The sequence below is a fragment of the Sander vitreus genome, chromosome 24 (genome assembly GCF_031162955.1).
Source record: "Sander vitreus isolate 19-12246 chromosome 24, sanVit1, whole genome shotgun sequence".
NCBI lineage: Eukaryota > Metazoa > Chordata > Actinopteri > Perciformes > Percidae > Sander > Sander vitreus.
This window is the reverse complement of record NC_135878.1, coordinates 12624700-12650071: the sequence shown is the minus strand read 5'-3', so window position 1 is coordinate 12650071 and position 25372 is coordinate 12624700. Positions and strand designations below refer to the sequence as shown.

The 25372-nt window shown below is 41.8% G+C and overlaps 1 protein-coding gene and 1 non-coding gene across 2 annotated transcripts; both read left to right on the top strand.

Annotated features, from left to right (window-relative positions):
• Positions 1-7122: 7122 nt before the first annotated feature.
• trnak-cuu (transfer RNA lysine (anticodon CUU)) lies at positions 7123-7195 on the top strand. The gene has a single exon. It is a non-coding gene; the product is annotated as a tRNA-Lys (tRNA).
• A 2773-nt stretch (positions 7196-9968) lies between these two features.
• Positions 9969-23971, top strand: LOC144512819 (uncharacterized). Its single transcript, XM_078243763.1, has 2 exons — positions 9969-10143; positions 19535-23971. Exons 1-2 carry the CDS (start codon positions 10101-10103, stop codon positions 20833-20835), a joined length of 1344 nt encoding a protein of 447 aa, XP_078099889.1. The 5' UTR covers positions 9969-10100; the 3' UTR covers positions 20836-23971.
• The last annotated feature ends 1401 nt before the right edge of the window (positions 23972-25372 follow it).

Here is a 25372-nt window from a genome sequence, read left to right as displayed (position 1 = left end):
GCCATCATGATCCAAGATGATGATGCTGGGCGGAAAAAGAACATAAGGACTCCGGGGAATAAGCTCTCCGGAGCTATGTTAGTAACAAGCATTTCTGGGACACGAATACACACAGATGGAAAGAGAGAGGAGAGAGAAGCTCAGTGTGTCCAAGGAGGTACCCCTGTAGTCTCGAACTATAACCGCATAACTAAGAGCTGCAGAGAAGGGGAGATAGGGAGTCTGTATTCCATGATTGTGGCTACACACCTTCCCCTGCCGGTCTAGGCTAACGCTGTGACTCATTACTCCCTAAGTATACGTAAGCTTTCTATCAGGAGAAGCAGAGATAGGGTGGGGGTGTGCCGTGACTGTGGCTACACACCCACCCCCGCCGGTCTAGGCGAACGCTGCAACTCCTCATACCCTAAATATAGTAAGCTTTCTATGAAGAGAAGCAGAGATAGGGAGGGGGTGCGTCATGACTGTGGCTACACACCTTCCCCCACCGGTCTAGGCAAACGCTGCAATGCCTCACTCCCTAACTATAAACTTTATCGAAGAGGAGAGTTTTAAGTTTACTCTTAAAGGTGGTGACGGTGAACCCAGACCGGGAGCTGGTTCCACAGGAGAGGAGCCTGATAGCTAAATGCTCTGGCTCCCATTCTAATTTTAGAGACTCTAGGAACCACAAGTAACTCTGCATTCTGGGAGCGCAGTGCTCTAGTTGGACAATAAGGTACTATGAGCTCTTCAAGATATGATGGTGCTTGACCATTTAGAGCTTTGTAGGTCAGGAGATGGATTTTAAATTCAATCCTGGATTTTACAGGAAGCCAATGCAGAGAAGCTAATACAGGAAAAATATGATCTCTTTTCTTAGTTCTTGTCAAAACCCGCGCTGCAGCATTCTGGATCAGCTGGAGAGTCCTAAGAGTTTTATTGAGCATCCTGATAGTAGGGAATTACAATAGTCCAGACTGGAAGTAACAAATGCATTGACTAGTTTTTCAGCATCGATTTGAGACAGGATGTTCCTAATTTTGTCAATGTTACAAAGGTGAAAAAAGGCTGTTCTAGAGGTTAGTTTTAAGTGGGCATTAAAGGATATATCCTGATCAAAAATAACTCCTAGATTTCTGACAGTAGTCCTGGAGGCCATGGCAATGCCATCCAGAGTAATTATATCTTAGGATAATGATGTTCGGAGGTGTCCAGCACAATAACTTCATTTTTTGTGATGAAGTTTTGTTTGAGTTTAACATCAGGAAGTTGTAGGTCATCCATGATTTGATATCTTTAATGCATACTTGAAGTTTAGCTAACTGACTGGTTTCGTCTGGCTTGATTGATAAGTATAATTGGGTGTCATCCGTATAACAGTTAAAGTTAATTGTTTCCTAATAATATTGCCTAGAGGAAGCATATACAAGGAGAAAAGAATTGGTCCAAACACTGAGCCTTGAGGAACGCCATGGCTAACTTTAGTATACTTGGAGGATTTATCGTTGATTAACAAATTGAGATCGATCAGAGAAATAGGACTTAAACCAGCTTAGTGCGATTCCTTTGCCAACTAAATGTTCCAGTCTCTGTAAAAGGATGGTATGGTCAATAGTGTCGAATGCAGCACTAAGATCTAATAAGACATGTATGGAGACAAGTCCTTTGTCAGCAGCAATTAGAAGGTCGTTACTAATTTTCACCAGTGCCGTCTCTGCGCTATGATGCTTTCTAAATCCTAACTGAAAGTCCTCAAATAGACTATTTCTATGTAAAAAGTCACATAACTGATTAGACTACTTTTTCAAGGATCTTGGAGAGAAAGGGAAGGTTAGATATAGGTCTATAGTTAGCTAAGACCTCAGGATCAAGGGTGGGTTTTTTCAGAAGAGGTTTTATCACAGCTACTTTAAATGACTGCGGTACATAGCCTGTTAATAAAGACATATTGATCATATCTAGTAATGAAGTGTTAACCACGGGTAATGCTTCTTTAAGTAGCCTTGTTGGGATGGGGTCTAAGAGACAGGTAGATGGCTTTGCTGAAGAGACCTTTAGCATTAATTGTTGAAGGTCTATAGGAAAAAAGCAGTCTAAGTATATGTCAGGTCCTGTCGTTCTTTCTAGCACTCCTGCATTCAAATGTGAACTGTTAGAATTTGAGGGCAAAAGGTGATGAATTCCATCCCTAATTGTTATAATTGTATCATTAAAGAAACTCATGAAGTCGTCTACTACTAAGAGCTAGGGGAATAGATGGCTCAGTAGAGCTGTGGCTGTCAGTCAGCCTGGCTACAGTGCTGAAAAGAAACCTTGGGTTGTTCTTATTGTCTTCTATTAATGATGAGTAATAGTCTAATTTGGCATTTCTGAGGGCCTTCCTATAGGTTTTCAAACTGTCTTGCCAATATAAATGAGATTCTTCCAATTTGGTGGGACACCATTTACTTTGAAGTTTTCGTGAGATTTGTTTTAATTTGCGAGTTTGGGAGTTATACCAAGGTGCTAGTTTCCTTTGCTTCATCATCTTCTTTTTGAGAGGAGTACCGTCTACAAAATTATCAATTTGGGAGGGACTAAAATTAACATAAAGGTCCTCTGTTATATTAAAGCACGACATTGAGTTAAATGCTGTTGGAATATCTTCCTTAAATATAGCACTGTCAGATAGGCTTCTAGTGTAGAAGGTTTAATTTCATTTTGTATAGTCGGGTAGTAAGAATTCGAAAGTTATTAAAAAATGGTCTGATAATAAGGAATTCTGTGGAAATACTATTAAATCTTCAATGTTGATGCCATATGACTGGCTCTTTCTAGAGACTAAAGGCTAGGGGGCTAAAAAAGAAACAAAAAACTAAGCAACTAGTACAAAATGTTTCTCGAAATAACACTATTTTCCTCTGTCTGTCTTCTCTCCCTCCACACTCTCACACTGCATTACCTTCCGGTTCCGGTTCCAAAGCAGACATTCACAGAGCATGCACATACACCAATTTCACCTCATACACACACACACACACACACACACACACACACACACACACACACACACACACACACACATATATAATAAGCATGCACATACAAAACTTTTTACCTCACACACACACATTAAAAAGCATGCACACTTTTTCTCACAAAAACCTCTGTGTAAGGTAAAAAGTTATCTGCGTGTGAGCTAAAAAGTAGTGTGTGCACGCTAATATGCAAATAAATGCCCAGTTTTAGCTCAGTTGGTAAAGCAGCTCTCTTCTTATTTTATTTATTTATTTTATTATTTCAGGACAATGCACCTTTGATAAACATGTACAGCAGTACACGTAAAAGTGCCAGATTGTAGCCCAAGGGCTAATTTCCATCTGTAGTCCATTAGGCAGGTTGAAATTACAATAAAAACGACAAAAGATATACAGTAGTAACATTTGCTATATAAAACAGGGTAAAACAGGACGAAAGAAAAGAAAAACAGGACAAGTCATTAGTAAGTGTTAAAACAGAGACAATTCATTAGTATGCTCTACTGGGCTAATACGGTACAACATACAGGTAGAGGCAAGGCAAATTTATTTATATAGCACATTTCAGCAGCGGTGCAATTCAATGTGCTTTACATAAAACAATAAAACAGTAAACACAGTTAAAAATCAATACAAATTAATACAAAATTAAATAGTTAATACAACATTAAAAGCATTTCATACAAAATTAAACAGTCAGTCAAAAACACTCACAAGAGATAGTTTTGACCTTAACGGGAGCAATGGTGTCAATAATAGTTGACATTCTACAATTGAAATTATCTATAAGCTCAGTTACTGAGGCTCCAGAGGGGGCTGTTGTGGACGAGAAAAGCTGAGGTGATTATACGTTTGGTTAGCTCTAAGCCAGCTCTAAGACAAAAGATATACAGTAGTAAGATTTCGTATATAAAACAGGGAGAAACAGGATGAAAGAAAAAGATAAACAAGACTATTAGCGGATTGTTGGCAGTTTGATCTCAGGCGCCTACAATCTACAAATCCAATTCTACTTAGGGAAGACCCTGAACACAAAATTGCTACTGATACCTCCCTCTCCGTGTGTGTGTGTGTGTGTGTGTGTGTGTGTGTGTGTGTGTGAATAGAAGCTTTATTTATCTAAATCAGCTAAATGTAATGTAGGCTAATATTTTATATATCTGCATTACTTATTTCCTGTTGGTTTATCCTCCAGTTATGACTACAGCTATGACTACAGTTATGACTGAGCGCAGAAGCCGCCCCTTGGGTCAGAATCACTGCACAACAGATCAGTCATTCAGTTCAGTTCAATTTTATTTATATCATCAAATCATAACAACAATTATCGCAAGACACTTTACAGATGAAGTAGCTCTAGACCACACTCTATACTTTACAAAGACCCAACAATTCCAGTAATTACCGCAAGCATTTAGTGCAACGATGGCAAGGAAAAACTACATTTTAGGCAGAGAAACTGGGAGAAACCTCGGACAGACCCAGGCTCTTGGTAGACGATGTCTGACGGTGCCGGTTGGGGGTATGAACATTGGCAATTATAGTCACAATAAAGACAGTGGAACTATGACTAGAAATAGTAGCTGTAGTAGTTAATCGCGTAGCATGGCACTGCAGGGAATAGCAGCGTGTAGCAGGCCATAGCAGGGGACTGCAGGGCGTAGCAGGGGGTAGCAGGGCACTGCGGGGGGAAGCAGGGTGTAGCACGGCATAGCAGGGTGCCGAGCAGGACCACGGTGACAGCTGCAATCATGATTTAGGTGCCACCCTAATCCAAGGAAAACTGCAAGGCGAGAAAATATTAGGGCTCCAGGGAATAAGCTCCCCTGAACTATGTTAGTAACAAGCATTTCTGGGACATGAATGCGCACAGATGGAAAATGGAGAAGAGAGAGGCGCTCAGTGTGCCAAATGAAGTCCCTCGGCAGTCTAAAACTATAACAGCATAACTAAGAGCTGGTCCAAGGCAAACCTGAGCCAGCTCTATAAGGGTTGGTAGATGAATCTGACGACTATGAAGAGAAGCAGAGAAGCTAATACCGGAGAGATATGATCTGAAGAGGAAATTTGCTAGGTTGGTTGACACCAGAACTTTCTCAGTTGTAACTGAGAGTGGGTCTGGGCAAGCTTCATTCACAGCCCATTTCCAAAGGGGCGTCACCAACGGACGGCGCTCAAATGCCTTTGGGCGCAATTGGATAGTCCTTCAAACAATCAGACCAACGATCCGGGTGACGTAGCAGCTACAGCAGCATCAAGGGGTTGCTGCGCTTCGGTGGCTGATATATTGAATGTCAACAAAAAGCTGCTTGCCCTCGCTGCACTATTGTCATCGTGTAAAGCCCGCCTCAACAGTTGTGATTGGTGCCTCGATTTGGAAAAATTGGAAATGGGCTTGAATGGGCTCTTGGCCAGACTGACTTGCAAAGCAAATCTCAAATTTGCTGGAAGTTCTTCAGGGTTTTCCCAGGCTTTAAATTTGCACGATTTTTCAATGATGCTCTTCAGTGTGTTGTGGAAATACAGAGAAAAGCTCCAGATGGCTTGAGTATAGAGAGACTCTATAGAGAACGACCATGCAAGAACGGTGTCTGCTTTTCTGTGTGTTTTCAGCTTAGCTGACGAGCCAACAAAAAATTACAGCTTATACAAGGTGAAAGACAATGGAAGGTAGTAATAGTAATATTATCTCCATAAAGCTGCAACGGGCGCCGAGCACCCAATCATCCTCCTCCACATCATCTGTCGGCAGTGCCTCAGCCTCAGCCTCTGCTGCAGCATCCACCAGTCGGTCCCCAGCACCCGCAGTGCCACCCACCAGCTGGCCCCAAGCCTCTGCATCGCCATCCACTAGCAGTGCCCCTTCCACCATGCGTGTGCCGGTCACGTCAATGCGTGCTGTGGTGTGATGCCAATAGTAATACGAATACACATACATAAAGATTTTTTTTTTTAACTCAATCATTATTGTCTTCTGTAGCCATTCCATCAGTACCAGCAGCAGTGCCGTGTGGATTGGAGCCACCGTGTGCCGTGGATGACAGGGACCTGTTCATGGCAGCAGAGGATGTGGAGGAGGCGATAGCAGCACATGAGATACAATTCAGTTTGATTGAAATGAAATGTTGTTGGCATGCCTGTAGATACATTACATTTTTCATGAGATAGTAGAATAATAGTAGTAAAATGACATATACAAATTGCATAAACACAGCTGATGCAATGCACAGAAAACAATAAATACAAATAGGGCTGGGACTGTTACCGCATTACCGCAATACCGCGGTCACATAACGCCTACCGCGGGTCTGAGCTTGTCACTGTCATCACGGCAAAAAAACATTGGCCTGCACATGTGTGCACATTGTGTCTAATGACATGAGACATTTCTCCATTCTCAGCTGAGGTAGACACATTAACTAGCTTAACAAGCTGCAGTGTTTACCATTGCATATTAGCCTAGCAGCTAGCAGAGTTTAAAAAATAAAACGGCACGGTTGAATTTTAGCCTGCATGCACGTTTCATAGCCTACAACAGAGCGGCTTATATTGGTAGAGAGAGCAATAAATTAGCGAACTGCCAAGTCGCCCTTTCAGCTCTGTCTGCTCAGCTGCTAGACGGGCTGCACTCGGCATTGTCAGCAAACTTTATTTATATTTTCCTTTATTGACAAAAGAGCTTTCTGAACTGTCTGTGGAATGGATAAACGGAGAGAGAAACCATTGTGTCCCTAAATGACAGCAAAATGCAGTAAAGACTTTCACATTGAGCTGAAATGGAAACACTGTGCTGCAATCTATTTATACAGTCTATGGCTGCAACATATGTTGTAAGGTTTAAGCCGATGTTTTTTGGGGGTAACACACTTAACTATACCAGCAGTATTGACAACAGATAAAGTCACCGTGTCTTGAGAATGTGCAAGCATTGTATGACTGTGTGTTATAGAACCACAATTTAACATTCCAGAACTGCAGCTTAACATTCTAGAAGGGCAATTTGAGTTGATGGTAAAATCACTGCTTTGATGATTATAACCTGTAATTAACATTCTAGAACCCCATCTTAACAGTCTAGAACTGTATGTAAAATTTTAGAACCGCAACTCTACAGCCTAGAACTGCCCGGCTAGCTCAGTCGGTAGAGCATGAGACTCTTAATCTCAGGGTCGTGGGTTCGAGCCCCACGTTGGGCGATGCTGTTTTGAGAGTGGGAATCTCTGACTTCTGCACATTGTGGTGTTGCTGTGGTTCATTAGAGCAGATCAGCTCAGCTCTCAACCACAAGATTGGCAGTTCTATCCCAGTGTTACAATCCATGCAATTTGCCAGTCTAAAATGTCTGTGCATTGTATGCTCATGTCCTACGGTGACCTCCTGTTGCTCAGTTCAAAATAAATTCCTGTGAAAAGTGTTGTTACCATTCTACAATCTTATGTAAAAGTCTAGTACTATGTTACAAACTTTCCTTATAATGTCAGTCATCTAAATGTCCAGTAGGGTGGCTGTGGCTCACAGGTGCAGCGGATCCACTTTCAAACAAAATGGGCAGTTCAATCCCAGTATAACAATGCCTGCAACAAACAGTCTAGAATGTGCACGCATTGTATGACTGTGTCTTATAGAACCACAATTTTACATCCCAGAACTGCAGCTTAACATTCTAGAAGTGCAATTTGAGCTGATGAGTAAAAACTGAGGTAAAATCACTGCTTTGATGATTATAACCTTTTCCTATAATCTCAGTCCTCTAAGTCTTCAGTACCATAGTCTCTGCCTATCTTTCCCTACCATGTCTGATCAATTTGTTTTCCCTCCCCCTCCCACAAACATTGTTAAACTGTAACCTTGCATTCTAGAATGGTGATGTTTCAATCTTGAACTGCATCTTAAAATACTAGATATACAACCCGTCATTCTAGAACTACAACTTATCCTTCTAGAACTGTACTTAACATTCTAGCATTCAGCTGATTGCATTTTACTCCCACTTGTGTGTTCAGCATCAGCAGCTGAAAAACCGAGTCATAGTGTATGCCGATTTAAATTTAATAGGCTATAATGCTTGAACTGGATTGCCTTTTGGAGTCATATTTGGTGAGTTGTGAACATTTTTCATTAATGTGTTCACATTGATTACTGAATGTGGTGAATTGGCTTTTTCTGAAAGACAGAACGGGCTGTTTCTGCTTAAATTAACGTAAAGCAGTCAGGCCTTTTACACCAGAAACATAGCTGTCTAGAGGTTGACTCTTATGTTGTTTAGCTGTTCTATCTACACAAACGGAGAACTAATGCTATATCAAGAGATAAATACAAAATTAGGGGGTGCCCTCACAAAACCATAAAATATATTTAAAAAAAAATATATATATATATATATATACCATTGCTATATTTTTGAGGTGATAGTAGGCAGATTTAGTTACTGACCTAATGTGGCTGTTAAAATTCAGGTCAGAGTCCATAATTATGCCAAGATTTCTTGTTTTGTCTGTTGTTTTTAACGTTGTTGATTGAAGATGGTTGATCGTTGATTTGTTCAATGCACCTGGCCAGGTGTTGTATTGGACTATAGTCTCCAGGTGACAAGGTTATATAAATCTGTGTGTCGTCCCCAGGATGGAGCCTTGGGGAACTCCACATGTCAAACTTGTACGCTCAGATGCATAGTTACCTATTGACACATAGTAATTTCTATTCTTTAAATAGGATTCAAACCACTTTAGTACTGTTCCAGAAGGGCCTTTAAAATATATTAAAAAAAACAACAAAAAAAACTAGTTAGTCAGTTTCTGAAAGAGAAACTATTTCTTAAAGGAAAACATAAACTGACAAATAGTTTTCTCTCTGTTTATCTTCCAGGTCCAAGCGGGACACATCCAGAGAGAAATGTCCCAGCAGAGGACAGGCTGTTATTAATTCAGACACAGTTTGGTGGATCCATGCCTTTCCAGAGTGCTGAAGTTAAGCTGAAGCAAAACTAAAACTGTGGAGAGTTATGATGAATCTCTGTTAAAAAAGAAAACTCAAGGTTACACGTTACTTATTGTCGTCTTTAAATGCTGGCTTTTAATAAGTGGACTCTGGCTCTAAAAGTGATTCAGTCAAGTGAAGAGCGAAGAAAGGGAGATGAAAACATGCTGTTTTTGTTTTTTTTATTCAGCCACTAGATGGAGGCAGAACTTCACTGATGGGAAAAATAAGATGGAGAAGTGAAAAATCCGAAAAAATGATGAGGAAGATTTCTGAGTGCAGATTATACACCTGATATTTAAAGAGATACTGTTTTTTTTTTTTTTGACATTTGTGAATAAAATAATTAAGAGAAACTAATTCTGCTGAATGCTGCATGGCTTTCTTCAGGCTGGAAGACTTTTGGCTCTGGACCATATTTTAACATTTTGTCTTTAACATATTTTCTGGTGGTGACAGAAATCTTCAGAGGTATTCAGAGAAAAGGAACAATAGCTGTATAAGTTGACTGAAGTTTGCCTGTTTTTGATGCTGAATGTTTCAATAGACAGATATTGTGACATATGACATATTTCTTGTTGTTCCTTTAGGGCTGCATGATTAATCTAATTTGCAATCACAAATGTCACTTTGTGCAATTACATAACTGTGAGATTTAAGTAAAGAAAAAGGCGTGCTGTGTGCGTGACACTGCGTGCACTACAGTCACCACGTTGTAACATTGGAATTAAAAAATAAAAGGTTGCACATTTGTTATATATTACTTCTTATTTTCTTCTTAACTTTGTATGTTCAGTTTAAATAATACACATTTAACAATTTTCATTTTCTGCATTTTCCTTGATAATCAAATCCACGGAGCCGTTGAGGAAAATAAAGGTCCAGGAGGATCTTTAATGGAGACTGTCCTCATCACCAGTTGGAGGCAGCAATGCGGTAACAGTGCCTAGTCTGCCGGAAATGGACAGAGGAAGAAGATCACTGCCGGAATTCTACAAGAAGAAGAATACGACGACGACAGTTCACATTTTACGGAGCTAAACACCGGAGCAGTCAGCAGAGAGAAGCCGTTAGTTGGCTCCAAATAACGGTAGAAACCCCGAGGAGTTAGTCTGTTAATCAGAGATGGACCGACACCGGAAACAGCTGGAAACGAAGCTGCGAGGAGGTTTGTTTTCTTTCTACTGCTCTCCTAGTGATGCTAAGCTAACTTTAGCTAAACCATTCACTGCCTGTTAGCCAGCTAGCTACTGAATCTAAAGTATTTCATAAGAGGATTAGTACAAATACGTACCTGCGGTTTCCAGTAAGTGTTTTCATGTTACAGGATTAATTAACTTAATAACAACAACTTAATACCCCTAATAACAGACACGTGTTCCAACTTTTATTTGGAAAAGAAGAAACGAACAGTAAGGTTTTTTTTTTTAAACAGTGTTAGTTTTTGTGATTAATTCATCATCATATTTTATTACAAGAAACTGGTTAATTCTCTTCTGTTTCTTTCGTAACGTCTTGCACTTGCTTACTTGACTTTATAACCTCAGTCTTCATAACATTCGGTTCTAGCCAGCTTTACGCTAAGCCTGTGTCACACTCTAAGTGCTCCGTGTGAAATACAAACTAGAAGCAACAATCCCATTGTTACTAAAACGGTTCTTAAACAGAATAAAGCAGAATCAGGTTTAGTGTGTGTGTGTGTGAGAGAGAGAGAGAGAGAGAGAGAGAGAGAGAGAGAGAGAGAGAAAAAAAACCGGGAACCAAATTCATAAAATCCATTTTTTTGTAATTTAATAAAACGAATATATGCCTGGAATTACGAGAATGTCGCAACATTGTTAAATGTATATTACAATGTATTTATTTAAAAAAAAATCGATGACCAAGGGCATATGTTTCAGAGACGTGTGTGTTAAACATTTGATTTCCTGCATTTTGATGAATTTGTGTGTCAATATGGTGTAACGGTGATTAACTTTGGACATATTTTACTCGATTCGGATAGATCTAACAGCCTATCACACAGCAGAAATAAACGCCATTCCATTTCAGTAATGCACACCAAAAGTTGCTTGCCAACCGCCAAAAAAACCGTCAATAGAAGAAGGTTTTTGGCTTGCCCGTCAACGTACACGCCCATTTCCTACGCAGAGCATTGTTTGAGCTACCGGCGGTGAAGAAATGAGTGGAACCGAGGGGCACGAAAGCGATGGCGAAAGTGAACTTGTTGACAAAAAAGGTAACTGGACGTCAATTATATGGAAGTGGTTTGGATATCTCAAAAGCGACGAAGCACAGATTAACACGGTCTGCAAAATATGCCGCCGGTCGACTAAGACGGGAAACGTAACCAATCTTTTCTGTCAGTTGAAAAGGTACCATTCCAGCGAACACAGCGAGAGTTTGAAAATGCGGGCCCATGTTAACGTTAGTCTGCCCACAAGCTTTGTCCACCATCCTAGTGGTTGATCTGCTGTTAGCAGCATTAGCGGGGCTGAAAAACAACAATCTTGTCGGCTTTTGCGACCGTTGCCCCATATGAAAAAGTGAATGTGATAGTAATCGCAGCTTTTAGTTTTATTTACATTTACATTACTAACTTGTACTGTATGGTTAAGGCAGATAAAGCACGTTGCGAAGTTAAATGTTTACATTTAGATGTTAAATATAGTCTTTTATCACACAATATATTCTAAACCAAGCCATGTTTGCACAGTTCAAAGTTACATTATGTTATTCTATTTTTTATGTTAAACTATATTCGAAAGTTTAACTAATGAACCCTCTGGTTTCTTCAGGCTTCAGTCATTATCAGGATACTCTTCTACCTGGCAGCGTTATCAAATTATATATTGTGATAAATATAGATATCGATCAATATGGGAACAATTATTGTGATCATATTTTTTTGCCGCATCGCCCAGCCCCTACATCACATTGATGTCATTTTCTGAACTTACCAGACTGTTCTAGCTGTTGTATATAATTATATAAATATAATAATTATTAATAATATTATTTGCCTTTAACCACTTAGTCATTATATCCTCATTACTGATGATTATTTATCAAACATCTGAATGTGTAAATATTTTGTGAAATCACCAACTGTCAACCCTACAATATCGCTGCAATATGGCTTTTTATTTTCCAAAACTCCCGGACGGCTCGTAGACAAGTCGTAAGCCATATGCACGTTGTGTAAAGCTGAATTAAAATATCACCGAAGCACGTCCAGCTTGATCTACCACCTACGGATATAAGCATAGTAGTACACTGCCCTACAAAGGCAAAACGCCGTAACATCATGTTTGGTCAAAAATGAGTTAATGTCATTTTTGGGTTATTTGAGACCTCTTTCATCATGTGAATAAATATCGTGAGTCAATTTGATTTTTTTAACGAGAAAATAAAGGGCTGTGACAACCGTAACATCCAAAACGATACGAGAAACCACAGCAGAATGCCGTAACGGCTGTTAAGGCTCTTTTGCCTTTGTTCCGGCACGCTGAAGTTGAGTTAAGGTGTTCTGACTTTGTTTAGCCAGGCATCAAGAGAGACGTTACTGTGCCGCCGTGATGTTACTGTACTCTGGCTTTGTCATACTGTCAAAGTTTGCCGCTTTTAATTGTCACCAAACCACGTAACACACAAACGACACATCTTTGAAATAAAGTGGCGATAGTTCCGATCTGTCAATGTCAGTGACAGCCCGGAGCTGGCTAAATTTAATCTGTGTCACGTAGCGCTAACGGCGACGCTGACGCACCTCCTCACTTGGCGAAGCCTCACATCAGACACACAGGCATCCTACCTTTCCACGCAATCCGATATATAATCCATGGAAGATATAATCCATAGCAATGCACGTCACCTGCTGTATCCACAACAACCCAATACGTGTTTGAACCATATTTCCAGAAAAGCAAAATTAAAAGCATTCTACTATTAAATATAATAAAACTGTCAACAAATATATTTTATCTTAACCTAAACATCTCTATATATAAATATACAACTATGAATGTAAAAAAACTAACCAACTATAATAAAACTATGAACAAATATATATATGTGTGTGTGTGTGTGCGTCCCCTTCAAGCTTTTTTCCCCCACTTTTTTTTCCCTTTTAAACAAGATTTTTTTTTCTTCATGAGCTCTTTTCGCTCTCTCAGTTTTTTTGTGCTCGGCGGACCTGACTGCCGCCCTCTTGTTCCCGTCTGAAATGGTTTTGGAAAGCCCTTGGATGGGGCTCAGGGTAACTCTGACATCCCAAGTCACCCCAGGGGTGTGCAGCCTCTTGGTTGGTGTCTGTTGAGGAAGCACAGACACAATACAAACTTAGAGTGTGTCCACCTATGTTTGGTGTCATAGAATATATTTTAAAGCATAGGTTTTACTTACAATCTCTGTCCTCCTGCTGGAGACCTTCTTCTTATCCCCCTGATGCCATTTTTTTTCCCTCTTTCTTCTCGTCCTCATCCTCCGTCTCCTCTACTTGATCGGCCTGCTGACACAGAACAACTGTGTGGGTTTGGGCATGAAATTAATAAATATTTTTGTTGTATCTCTATTCAGTGTTGTAGTTTGTAGACGGTTCCTAAGTCTTGCAGTCTTTAAAATTTGCCCTGTTTCAGCCTCCTGGGTGCTAAAGCTAGCAGGAGGATAACACGGTGTAGGCAGCAGCAATTGTTTTCATTTTTCTCGTTACTGACAGCACTCCAAATGTACAAACGACAGAGCTACGTGTTGAAATTGTTGGAAATTTTTTTACTTACACTTTCGATTTTTCGGATGAATTCCGCCTCGTCCTTGATGTCCCGCATCTCCTCCTCCACTGCAGAGGACCCGGACTCTTGGTACTCCCGTCTTCCGAGGTGTCGTCCCGGCGGCTGCGTTTTGAAGAGGAGGGGATGGCTGAGGCTGAGGTGGAGGCTTTCGCTGAGGAAGTAGCTCCCTCCGGGGTTGATGCCACCTCTTCAAAGTGTTTCCTTATCTCTCGGCATTGGGCCACACTTAAGTTGAGAGCGCAAAACCTGTCTGCCGTCGAAAGGTTATGACACATGAATGTAGCCATCTCTTTTCTGACATCCTTCGTGTGGACATTTTTTGGTCTGAAAGAGATCGAACAGAGCAAGACAAAAGGATTTGTAGATCAGACTTTCTATGAAACCCAGCAACGCAGAATGCTTGTGCAGACACTGTAGTACGCAGATCGGTAAAGTTGGGCCTCCCGTCCAGGCCCATCTCTACCCAAGCTGCCTGCATATATCTAACCATGTTCTTTACGGGGCCCTTGCCCGCCGTAAAAAAACATGTAATCATTTGGAAGAGAGTGCTCCTCCCGGATGGCCAGCCACCTCTCCATCCAGGAGAACTCCTCTTGGTTGAGGAACATTTGAGCTGGCTCAACGTGTTTTTATTTGTGTTGTGTTCGTTGATCTGCAAAACACACTCTTGTCAGATGATTTTCAAATGAAATGCAGCTGATAAATTTTGTCCAGACATACTTACACGAAATCACAAAACCATCTTCCGCCCTCTCCTTTGCGGCCACGACCTCAGCCACCCTCATGTTGGCCAGCACCCCCGGCCGGTGGCCGCAGATGCTGGCAATGTAGCCAGCTACGTAACCGTAAAACCTGTAGCGAGCCTGTGACGGCGGGTCCGCTTCAAGTTCGGCTGAAAAAAGGACAAAAAAAGAGCGAGCAAAGTTTCAGCACCATGGACAGAGACCAACACATGGCTGTGTTGAGAAGTAGCAAAGGGAAGGATAACACTTACTCAGTATCTCCGGGATCCGCTTTCTTGCCAGGGCCTGACATCTTTTCAGGGTGTCCCTGGAAACCACCTTTTCAATTTTTTTTTTTTTTTTTAATTTTTTTCTCTTTATGTCCATCTGGTGCCTGACAACCTGTTTCCCAATGAAGTTAAGGGCCTGTTTAACAGCCCTAAATACTCCAGTTATTTGTGACTGCGTCAGGCGGCAGAGGGACGGAGGCGTTTCCTTAAAGAATTTAAGGAACTGGTAAATATTCCTCAAGTAAAAGTTTGCAGTAGTGATCGTTTTCCCCGTTTTCAGGAGATGTTCTGCCCATCTGTTGAAACACATGTTGGGATTTAGATGGTGTTAATGTCAGGCTTGTTTCATGCTCATATTGTTAAATAAGCCATTACAGGTTCCTACCACACAGCCTCGTGTACTTTGGATTTCTTGAATGTGATTTTTATTTTGTGTGTGTGAAATAAGAACTAAAACACGCCACACTTACTCTCTGACGCCCTTCACATCATTTAAAAACCGCCAGGTGTAGAGTTCGCTCTTGCCTTGGCACAGGTAGTACACAAAGGTGTGGAGGTTGTGGGCTCCACCTCCCCCTCACGGCCAGCCACCTCCTCACGGCCAGCATCCTCCTCTCGGCCAGCCTCCTCTGAAGCAGCAACCTCCTCCTCGCTGCTGACGGCAGCCTCTGCCTCCCTCTTCTCCTCCTCCGCCCGCTCTCTTCGGCTTTTCTTAGACTTTGGTACACAAAACGGATTTTTTTTAAATCCCTTCTGTACTTTATCCCTCACCTTCCAGTCAGCAGCACTCACCTGTTGTAAAGGGCCGACGAGCCGGCTGAGCCTCCTGGCCTGCAGACGGCAGACCCTCCTGCAGGAGGCCAGCTCCTTCTCCAGTCTCTCCACCTTCAGTTTTAGCCCCTTCTCCCTCCTCTGTAAAACCTTGTTCGGAAGGAGGAAAGCCGCTCCTGGCACTCCATCCCGTGTCCCCCACCTAATCCTCTGCGATGGGAGCCCCTTCCCTATCAAGTTCGTGGTCGCTGCTGTCCTCGTCCCGCATGTCAAACTTGGATACCATGGGGATGCTGATGATACAGTTACATCACACATATGATACATTGCATTTATAAAGAGCCTTATTAGAGACACTGAAAGGATTTGACAGAGAATGCACAGCACCCACCTTGGCTGGGTTGCACGGAGTTCAGCGAGCTGACTCACGGCCGCCTTCCTCGTCACCTCTGCCAGTCGGAGTCTTGCTGTGGCTTCCTTCAAGCAAGTGCTCGTCCAGCCGGGTGCTTTTATACTGGCACCCGGCTAATGGACAGGGCTCGCTGCGTACGTTTATCCGGTTCGCAGCCAATTTGAGGAGGATGCTCCTCTCCTCTGCGTTGGCCACCCCATGGCGTCCACCTGAGGTGGTTCGCTAAGGCGAAGAACATCTTTGAGCAAATTGGGCACCGAATTGTGTTTTTTGTTAGTCATCTGTAAAGGGAAGATGGAAAAACACCATAAGTTGATGAATTAACTCTTAATAAGGCATAATAGTGACTTAGTAGCAATGGCATGTTGTTGTATTCAATATTAGGAACATACATATTTGGTGAAAAACTAAGTTTATGTGATCACTTTCCGAAATGAAGGCTAATATTTGACCAGATTGACTCTATTCAACAGCTGAATAAATACTGAAAAAATGGAAGCTATCAGAAAAACTTTATTTTTCACTATAGCACCTTTTTAAAGCCTTGTTTCAAAATCAAGACACAGGTGAATCTCGTAGATGCTTAAGAATTGGTGGCTAACATTTGAGCAGCATGACCATTGCATACAGAGCAACGCATGCTGAAGGGAAAAAAAAAGCTCCGCTGCGCTTTTGGGAGAAAAAAAAAAAAAAAAGACTCTCCGCCGTGCTGCAAAGTCGCGGCTTTAACGTGAAGATTTCCACAGAGTACACAAGTTTAAAAGGCTAAAAACACTTATTAGTAAGCAATTACTTTACGAAGTTGCAGGGCGGTGAAGAAAACGGAATAAGCCTTAAAACGGCTGACTGAGGCAGAAAAGACAGTGAAACGGCTCATTTTTCCAAAAACGTATCAATAGGCTTGACAACTACAAAACGTACTTATTGTTCAAAAATACACCACTAAAGTCAAGTTGTTTTTTTTTAACACAGTAATACACGTTCACAAGCAAAAACGCGACGCTAAAGAGTAGTTAATGAGCGGTCTTCGTCCTGGGTTGGTCTTTCCTAACACTCTAATTCCCTTACTTAAAATGGGACATTTGGCCTGTTTTTAATAGGGTGGGTGAGTGTTCCCAATTGTCCTTTCCAAACGGCAAAAGTGTTCCCAAATGTCCTATGTTCCTGAGCTAGTGCTAGCCGACTGTGAAGCCTGAGAGTGGGCTCAGCTCCGGTCTGGCCTCCCTTCCTCTCCCTGGAAGTCAGTTAGTATACCAGGGGCACGAAAAAAAATTGCAAAACACCCACATCCACCAGGGGGTGTGTGGGCCCGGGGAGGGTGCCCGACTGTGAGGCCTGAACGTGGGCTTAGCCCCAGTGTGGCCTCCCTTCCTCTCACTGGAAGTCAGTCAGTATACCAGAGGCACGGAAGAAGAATAGAAATTTAACAAAGTATTGAAAGCCCAACCCAGGACATTTGGCCCGTTTTTAATAGGGTGGTTGATTGTTCCCAATTGTCCATCCCAAATGGCAAAAGTTCCCAAATGTCCTACCTAGAAAGGGCAGAGACCACACATCCATCAGAGGGTGTGTGAGCATCTCCAAATAATTCATTTAGTGCCACGCAGTGAAAAATAACCTTTTCACACAAGTTCAGTGGGTGCATTTTCCAAAAGAATGCTTTAATTCTGAAAAATAAAGTTGGTCCCACACGAAACTCACTCAATGTCTTTTTAATATTATTTCTTAGATATGTAGGCTACATACCAAGAAAATTCATGAATATTAACGGAGATACCCCATTATGTTGTGAGCAGTAGGCCTATGTGTGCTTTTGCTTTTAGGTTTAGACCGAAAAACATCGGTCTATACGTGGCTGTGGATGAGCGAGAGGCTGGCTGACGAAAATCGGACGTTTTGACGCTCGTGATTTTCCTTTGGCGCTGGCTAAAACTCTTTGAGGGGGCGCTAAAACCTCTTTGGGGGGCGCCAAAACTTTCTCTACGCAGGAAAAACCCTGCATGAGCTCCAGAAAGATTGCATCCCCCGGTACTGTAGAAAGATGAGTACTGTCGTGTTTTGAGACTTTTGGTATCGACTTGGTACTGTATCGGTTTTGCTGACATGACATACCTGACATTCCTAGCATGATGCTACTTTTCTCATCTTGCCGGGCTAAACAACTTTTGCAGCTGTTATTCTCCTTGAAAAATACAACAAAAAAACATACTGAAACTAGGGATGCTAATTTTATATTTTTATTTCTGCCGCCATTAACCGCTAACCAACAAGCACACAACAGAGTCCGTGAACTGGGACTCCGTTAGCTGCTTATTGGTCCCAGGCCTCGGACGTACCTTTCGGCATTTCGTGTCTGCGACTGCTGTAGTCTGGTCATGCAGCCACGATGTTGCGTGCATGCATTGTCGTGAACACATGCAGCCACTTTACAAGAATGGAACCTCTTGTACGTCCGCATAACCAGTACAAGTCCGCAGCTGTTCACATATATCGGGTTCCTGTCTCCACAACATCCACCAACAGTGTTGTCAGCGGTGTGTCTGCCTGGCATAAGGTTACTCTGTGGGTAGAACCACTGATTTCACCCACCAGACCTCATCGATACAGAGGCATGTGTCAAGTACATGGCCATTGTGGGCGCCATTTAGCTATTGGTTGTGAGGGCCACAAAATTAGCAGAGAAAAAGAGTTGGGACAGCTCAACTATTATTCTAATTTAGGTGAGTTAGAAGAGTTTATTTAGGATATTGAGAAGTAAGGATTAGGGATACTAATTTTTTTGTTTTTTTCTGACCGATAGACGTCCTGGAAAAAAAATGTATGTCTATAACTTGATTGTGCATAACAGGGTTGAGGTAAGCACAAGTTCAGGTGGTAGAGCTGAACATTGAATAGACACTGAACCCCTAATTGCTCCCGATGCTGCTCCATAGGTGTGTAAATGTGTGTGAATGTTTATCTGATGAGCAGTTGGCACCTTGTATGGCAGCCTTGGCCACAGTGTGTGAATGTGTGTGTGAATGGTGAATGGTTCCTGTACTATGTAAAAGCGTTGTTAAGACTAGTAAAGCGTTATATAAATACAGGCCATTAACATTTGCAAGCATTATTACACAAGGAGACCAGGCGAACCAAAGATGGGGGGCGGGGGGGGAATGGATTAGACCTCAGAGGGTTAAGTAGCCTATGAAAATAAACAGTGAATTTCATAACCCATTTGAGTTTTGGCCTTTTTGATGTGAAACATTCTCCACATAAATGATCGTACCTTTTTATGGTATACCAGCAGAAATAATTGATTTTACATAGAAGTCACAGACGTATGACAGTAACTGGAGTCGAAACTCTTATTTCAGTATTTAATATTATAGTAATATGTAGTGTGTTTCGGCACTTTTCAGTTAGAATTTGTCACGTTACAGAGCCAGACAAGACTAGGCAAGTTAATTTTTAAACATCGCACCATGCGCATGAAAGCCAGCATACACAAACTTTTCATGTATGTGCGTTGTTTATACATGAGACCCCTGGGGTAACGCGGATGATGTCACATTTATGGCTGTTTGTGTTTCAGCTTTACCTTCAGATGTCCAGAAAGTGATTGTTGGTGAAGAACATCAGCAGGAGTGGAGCTCCAGTCTGGACCAGGAGGACACAAAGCCCCCACACATTAAAGAGGAACAGGAGGAACTCTCAACTAGTCAGGATGGAGAGCAGCTTCAAGGGCCGGAGGAGGCTGCTCTTACCAAGTTCCCAGTCAGTGTCCCTGTGAAGAGTGAAGATGATGAAGAGAAACCTCAGTTCACACAGCTTCATCAAAGACAAACTGAACAGATGAAAACGGAAGCTGACGGAGAGGACTGTGGAGGACCAGAACCAGCCAGGACCTCGGATTCGGATAATTATTTACAACCGGATACTGATGACCAGACCGGAGACTCTTCTGAAGCTGAGACTGATGACAGTGCTGATTGGGAGGAGACCAGAGAACCTCAGTCAGGTTTAAAGTCTCTAAATAGTGATGCAGACCCTGTCAGTGATTCAAGATGTAGCGCTGGTGAGAGCGAGTGTGGCACCAGTGGACATCTGAAGAGACACTTGAAAACGCAAGCAGGAAGGAAACCATTCAGCTGCTCAGTCTGTAAGAAAGCTTTTAGACAGAGTGAAGATTTACATAGACACTTGAGAACCCACACAGGGGAGAAACCATTCAGCTGCTCCGTCTGTAAGAAAGCGTTTGCAGTGAGTGGAAGTTTACACAGGCACATGAGAACCCACACGGGAGAGAAACCGTTCAGCTGCTCCGTTTGCAAGAAAGTTTTTACACGGAGTGGAAGTTTACAGACCCACATGAGAATCCACACAGGAGAGAAAGCGTTCAGCTGCTCCGTCTGTGAGAAAGCTTTTACAGAGAGCGGAAGTTTACACAGACACATGAGAATCCACACAGGCGAGAGACCGTTCAGCTGCTCGGTCTGTAGGAAAGCTTTTGCAGTGAGTGGACATTTGCAGAAACACATGAGGATCCACACGGGAGAGAAACCATTCAGCTGCTCGGTCTGCAAGAAGGCTTTTACAGAGAGCGGAAGTTTAAAGACACACACGAGAATCCACACGGGAGAGAAACCGTTCAGCTGCTCAATATGCGAGAAAGCTTTTACAGTGGGTGGGCATTTACAGAGACACATGAGAATCCACACAGGAGAGAAACCATTTAGCTGCTCTGTCTGTAAAAAAGCCTTTAGAGTGAGTGGACATGTAAAGGCACACATGATAACCCACATAAGAGAGAAACAATGTAGCGGTGTGAAGTGGAGCTCCACTCTGGAAGGAGAGCAGAAAACCTCAGTCAGGTTTAAACACTCTGAAAATTAAGAAATTCTCTAAAGGTGATATGAGGTATTATAATACGTGGCTCCTTTAAAATGTCGTAAAAATCCAGTAATTGGAATTTTAGGATTTCAAATGTCTTTTTAAATACGATTTTGACAAACAAATTGGATTATGAAGTTAATGTTACTATCGGGATCCATGCAACTCCGATGATTATCATCTGCATTTGCAACTTAAACTGGACTTGAGAACTGAAACCATTCCATGCAACCCCAGCGCTCTTAAAAATGGCAGCTGTTCTTAAGTGACAAGGAAGAGCCACCCAACTCAGTCTCCCAGCACACTCAAATACCTCTTTCACTGCCGGTATACAGATGGACTAGTGAATGTGATGTTAGCTGCTCACTGAATATGAAGTGAAAGCCCCACCCATTTCTAGCACTTAAGGTTAAGTGCTTAATTGTTATGCATTGCGCCCGGGTTGACCCAGGTGATCTCTGAATTGTCATGACCAGGGATAAACCCATGTAGACTGGCTTGGTTTGAATTTCCAAAAGGAGGGTTGGACCCTGGTCAAACGACACTAGTCCAACCCTGGTAGGTGGTGTGAAAGAGATATAACCTCACCATCCCTATAAAACTGCTATTTACAACAACTGAAGAACAAAAAAAAGTTAGCGCCAAGCTAACCACAAGGACTGAAGCTACTAGCTTCAACCAGCCTGCACAATTAGGATGCAGCACAACAGAGACTGCACTATTTGACCTCAGGACCACAATTCCCTCAGCCCTCACATGTATTGGTTTGATTTAAAGCCATCCAGACCTACATTGTTGTTGTGTTTGTTTAAGTAATCGGAAAGCCACGTTGCTAAGTTTGTTAGTTTATGCTTCACAACAACTAAGTCTTGCACCTCCTCCTTCCTAACCTGGTACCTTAACTTACACCGATTTGACTTTAAACATCCATCCATACATGCACACCTTAAAGCAGCTACGAGCAACTTTCAGTTTGTGTTGATTCTAGCGACCCCTTTGGACAAAAGCGGTAGTGTTTTTTTTTACCACACCTGCTGTCGTAAAGGTCTTTTCTAGCGAGTACTGACTGGTGCCGTAATGTAATATCCACCGGAGGAAGGCATGTATTACCCACTGTATTACAAAGTTAGCATTACCGTGAGGTTATATAGTTGCGATGAATGTCTTGCTAGCACAGAAAATCATTCATTTACAATAAGAGAATACGTTACTGATGCATCGTTGCATTTCAAGTGTTACAACTTTTACTGTCACTGTGTCACAAGCCATTGCAAGCAAGAGTGTGTTGTAGCAACCAACGTAATTTTAATAACGTGGATTATTAAAGCACCTTTCATGTTACCCAAGGACCTTTTACACAAGTACAGGGGGACAAAATAAATGCTAGGCCAACGGACAGAAAAGAAATAAAAACTAGCCGCTAAATTGAAGGGGGATGTTATTTCGCACTGACATAACAACCTCATCTTGCATTGTAAAGTTATATTATGAATAAAATGGATATGTTGCATACCTGTCTAGGAGGAAGAGGGCCAATTCAGAGTCTGTTTTGAATCCTTTACAGTCCCGTAATTGTCTCCATCTGTTGAAAGCCCAAACAAGGTTGACTCAGGTTTTCGCTATAACTACAACAGATGATTTTTTTTTTAAAATGAAAATACAATTAGGTCTATATAAAGAAATCTGCTACCTTTTTACCTGGCTGTATACTCAAACACCGGCTTTTCCGGTGTTGCACCCAAATTTGTGACCCATCATAATGTGTAACTTTAGAGCTGGTCTGCCTGCCATCACACAATCATGTTGTGATTAAACGCTTTGGAAAATATGCATGTCTGTGTAACTTTGTACAAAAGGGAATTTTGCCATCCTCTTTGTGAAAATAACTCAGTCTTTCAACTTGTGCTAGTTATTGGTACGTTAAAGTTAGGGTTGGGTATCGTTAGGATTCTTTCCGATGCTAGTGCTGAAACGGTGCCAGTGCCTGGACCGATCACTTTCAAAAAGATTTAAAAATATATTCCTATAAAAAGAGCACAAAATGACAGTCGGAGACATTTAAGAATGGCTTGTTTATTGCTTAGGCTATAAGGTCAAAATTAAATTATTATTTTATTATAACAAAAAAAATAACTGATAACAATATCTTATTTCACCAGTAAATTGCTGGTAAACGACAAAAACAACCACTAGATGGGAAAAGGGTATTTTCCAATAACGTACCTCCAGGCTGGCGAGGCGAGTTTCAAGTAAACGCTGTTGGAATCCGCTACAGTGAAATACAGTCACACTTTACACCGTTAACTGTCAGCATTTTAACCGTGTTTAATCCAGCTGCTAGTTAACGGTAGGCTAATGTTACTTGCTGCCAATAGTGTTAACTAGCATGCAGCAATGTTTCTGTTGCCTCCTAACTGTAAAAACCTTTTTTAAAGGGTGAAAACCTCTTTGTTTGGGCGCCTGGGCAGCTCACCTGGTAGAGCGTGCACTCATATAAACGGTTCAACGCCGACCTGTGGCCCTTTGCTGCATGTCATTCCCCCTCTCTCTCCCCTTTCAAGTCTAGGCTGTCCTGTCAGAAATGAAGGCTTAAAATGCCCAACAAATAATCTTACAAAAAAAGAAATCCTCTTTGTTTAAGCAGAAACGGCTCAGAGATCGCTAAACCCACCAGACTCCATTTTAAAAAATCAGAATGTAATCAAAAATGTAAATCAGAAAACTATGTTCTGATTTCAACCAAAACTAGAGTTGTTACAGCCCTCTACAGTCGGCCTGAGTGAGTCTCTGGCTGCAACACATGACTACTTTGATACAGATATACATATACGGAAATATGATTTATAATTATCAGGGGCAGGGCTGAAGCCTGAAATACGATTGGCCCTGCCTGGTGTGCGATTTCCCCCCCCCCCCTTCATGTATGGGAAGGCAGAGGTCATGGTAGGACGAAGAAGAATAAGATCTGTGATAACAAAATATTGATTAATTATAGGAATTTAATACTTTATAGTAAGTATATTGGTGCTGGCTGCTGTTAATATGTACATGTTCATTTAATGTTTCTATAATGACCATTCAGTACTGTACCTCTGGTATACTGAATACATCTTCAATAAAAAGATATTGATTACAAAAATGCATTTATTTTTTCTTATATATATTTATTTGTTCATTTCTTTCTGTATATGTATTTATTCATATATTTTAACAATATATATTTTGTGCATTATTCTGTACATATGTTTTTAATTACTTTATTTTTTCTTACTATTTTCTTTTGTGCGTTCCTCGTGTTTTGCGCCGTGGCGGCCACCACAACAGAAAGTTACCAATGGTAACAGTGGTACATGTACAGGTTTTCCTCTCATGCTTAACAAAATATACAGCTTTGTTGATAAGTTAAAACTGTAGACAAATGTCAAGCAGTGTGGATCAGGCACTGTTGCAGGAGAGCGTGTGTGTGAGTGAGTGGGGGGGTAGGGCAGCGTGGCAAGTGTGTGCGAGTGAGTGGGGGCGCAGCTGCGCTGGGAGTAAGAGGAAAGATGCAGACGGGCACGGCTTTACAGAAGAACGTGGTCATTAAACGCAACAAACTAATGAACGGTGTTGTCTAATCTCATATCTCGTTTGAAAACCTAGCGATATGTTAAAATATCAATATAAAAAGTCAATGGATTCACTTCAAAATATAAAGTGTCATAATTGACCTTATTTGCAGTTTGAGGTGTCCTGGCAGCAGTTTTACAGACTTCTCTTTTACAATGATGGGGGGGAATTCTTTGAGCCCCAGGGTCATTTTTCTTTGCAATACCACCATTGCAAGTGGCCACGGGACAAAATTGGCTTCAAGGCTAAGCGCTGCTCACAAAAAAAAACAGTTCCCACTATGGCCACGCCAAGACCCGTCCTTCAATAGCAGCTCGATTGGTTGCGTTGACCATGAGTGGTTAAGGTTAGGATAGCCGATTGGTCAGGGGATAGGTCGCAACATTCCTCGCAGAAGTCGGGATTTATAAAGAATTTCCATGCGTAAAAACGTGCCCAGTTTTCCTCAACCTTTTGACCATGCGTGAGATCGTGCGTAATGCTCCCAAGGTTTTGTAGTGAACGCCGATGGTATCCCCGTTTTCCGAACCCAACCCACTTTTTGTTTTCCTGATCCCAACAATCCCGTTCTTTCCAAGCCGACCCAGAGCCGGTCGCGGCGCCCGGCGGGGGGGCTGCCAGCAACGGGGAGAGGCAGGGGATCCTCCCACACCGTGCAGCGGACGCTAAAGGAGACTCTTAGCGTCAATAAGAACGACAAAGGCACCTGACCAAACGTCCGTATTTTACGAGATGGGAGTGAGAATCTGTGAGCACACTCAATTTCAACAATTTTAATAATAAAAGACATATTATGCTATTTATTATTTCTTCTAACTCAAACTCATTGGCCTTGGTTCATTTTCTGTGAAGAACATAAAAAATAACTTATTTTCAATGACTGCACACGGTACAGTCATTGTACACATAACTATTAGGTCTAGGGTCTACT

Excerpts from the sequence above, each read along its gene's own strand:
- LOC144512819 (XM_078243763.1), top strand. The coding sequence starts at position 10,101 with ATGGACCGACACCGGAAACAGCTGGAAACGAAGCTGCGAGGAG. Across the intron at positions 10,144-19,534 it reads GGAAACGAAGCTGCGAGGAG|CTTTACCTTCAGATGTCCAG; the intron begins GTTTGTTTTCTT and ends TTTGTGTTTCAG.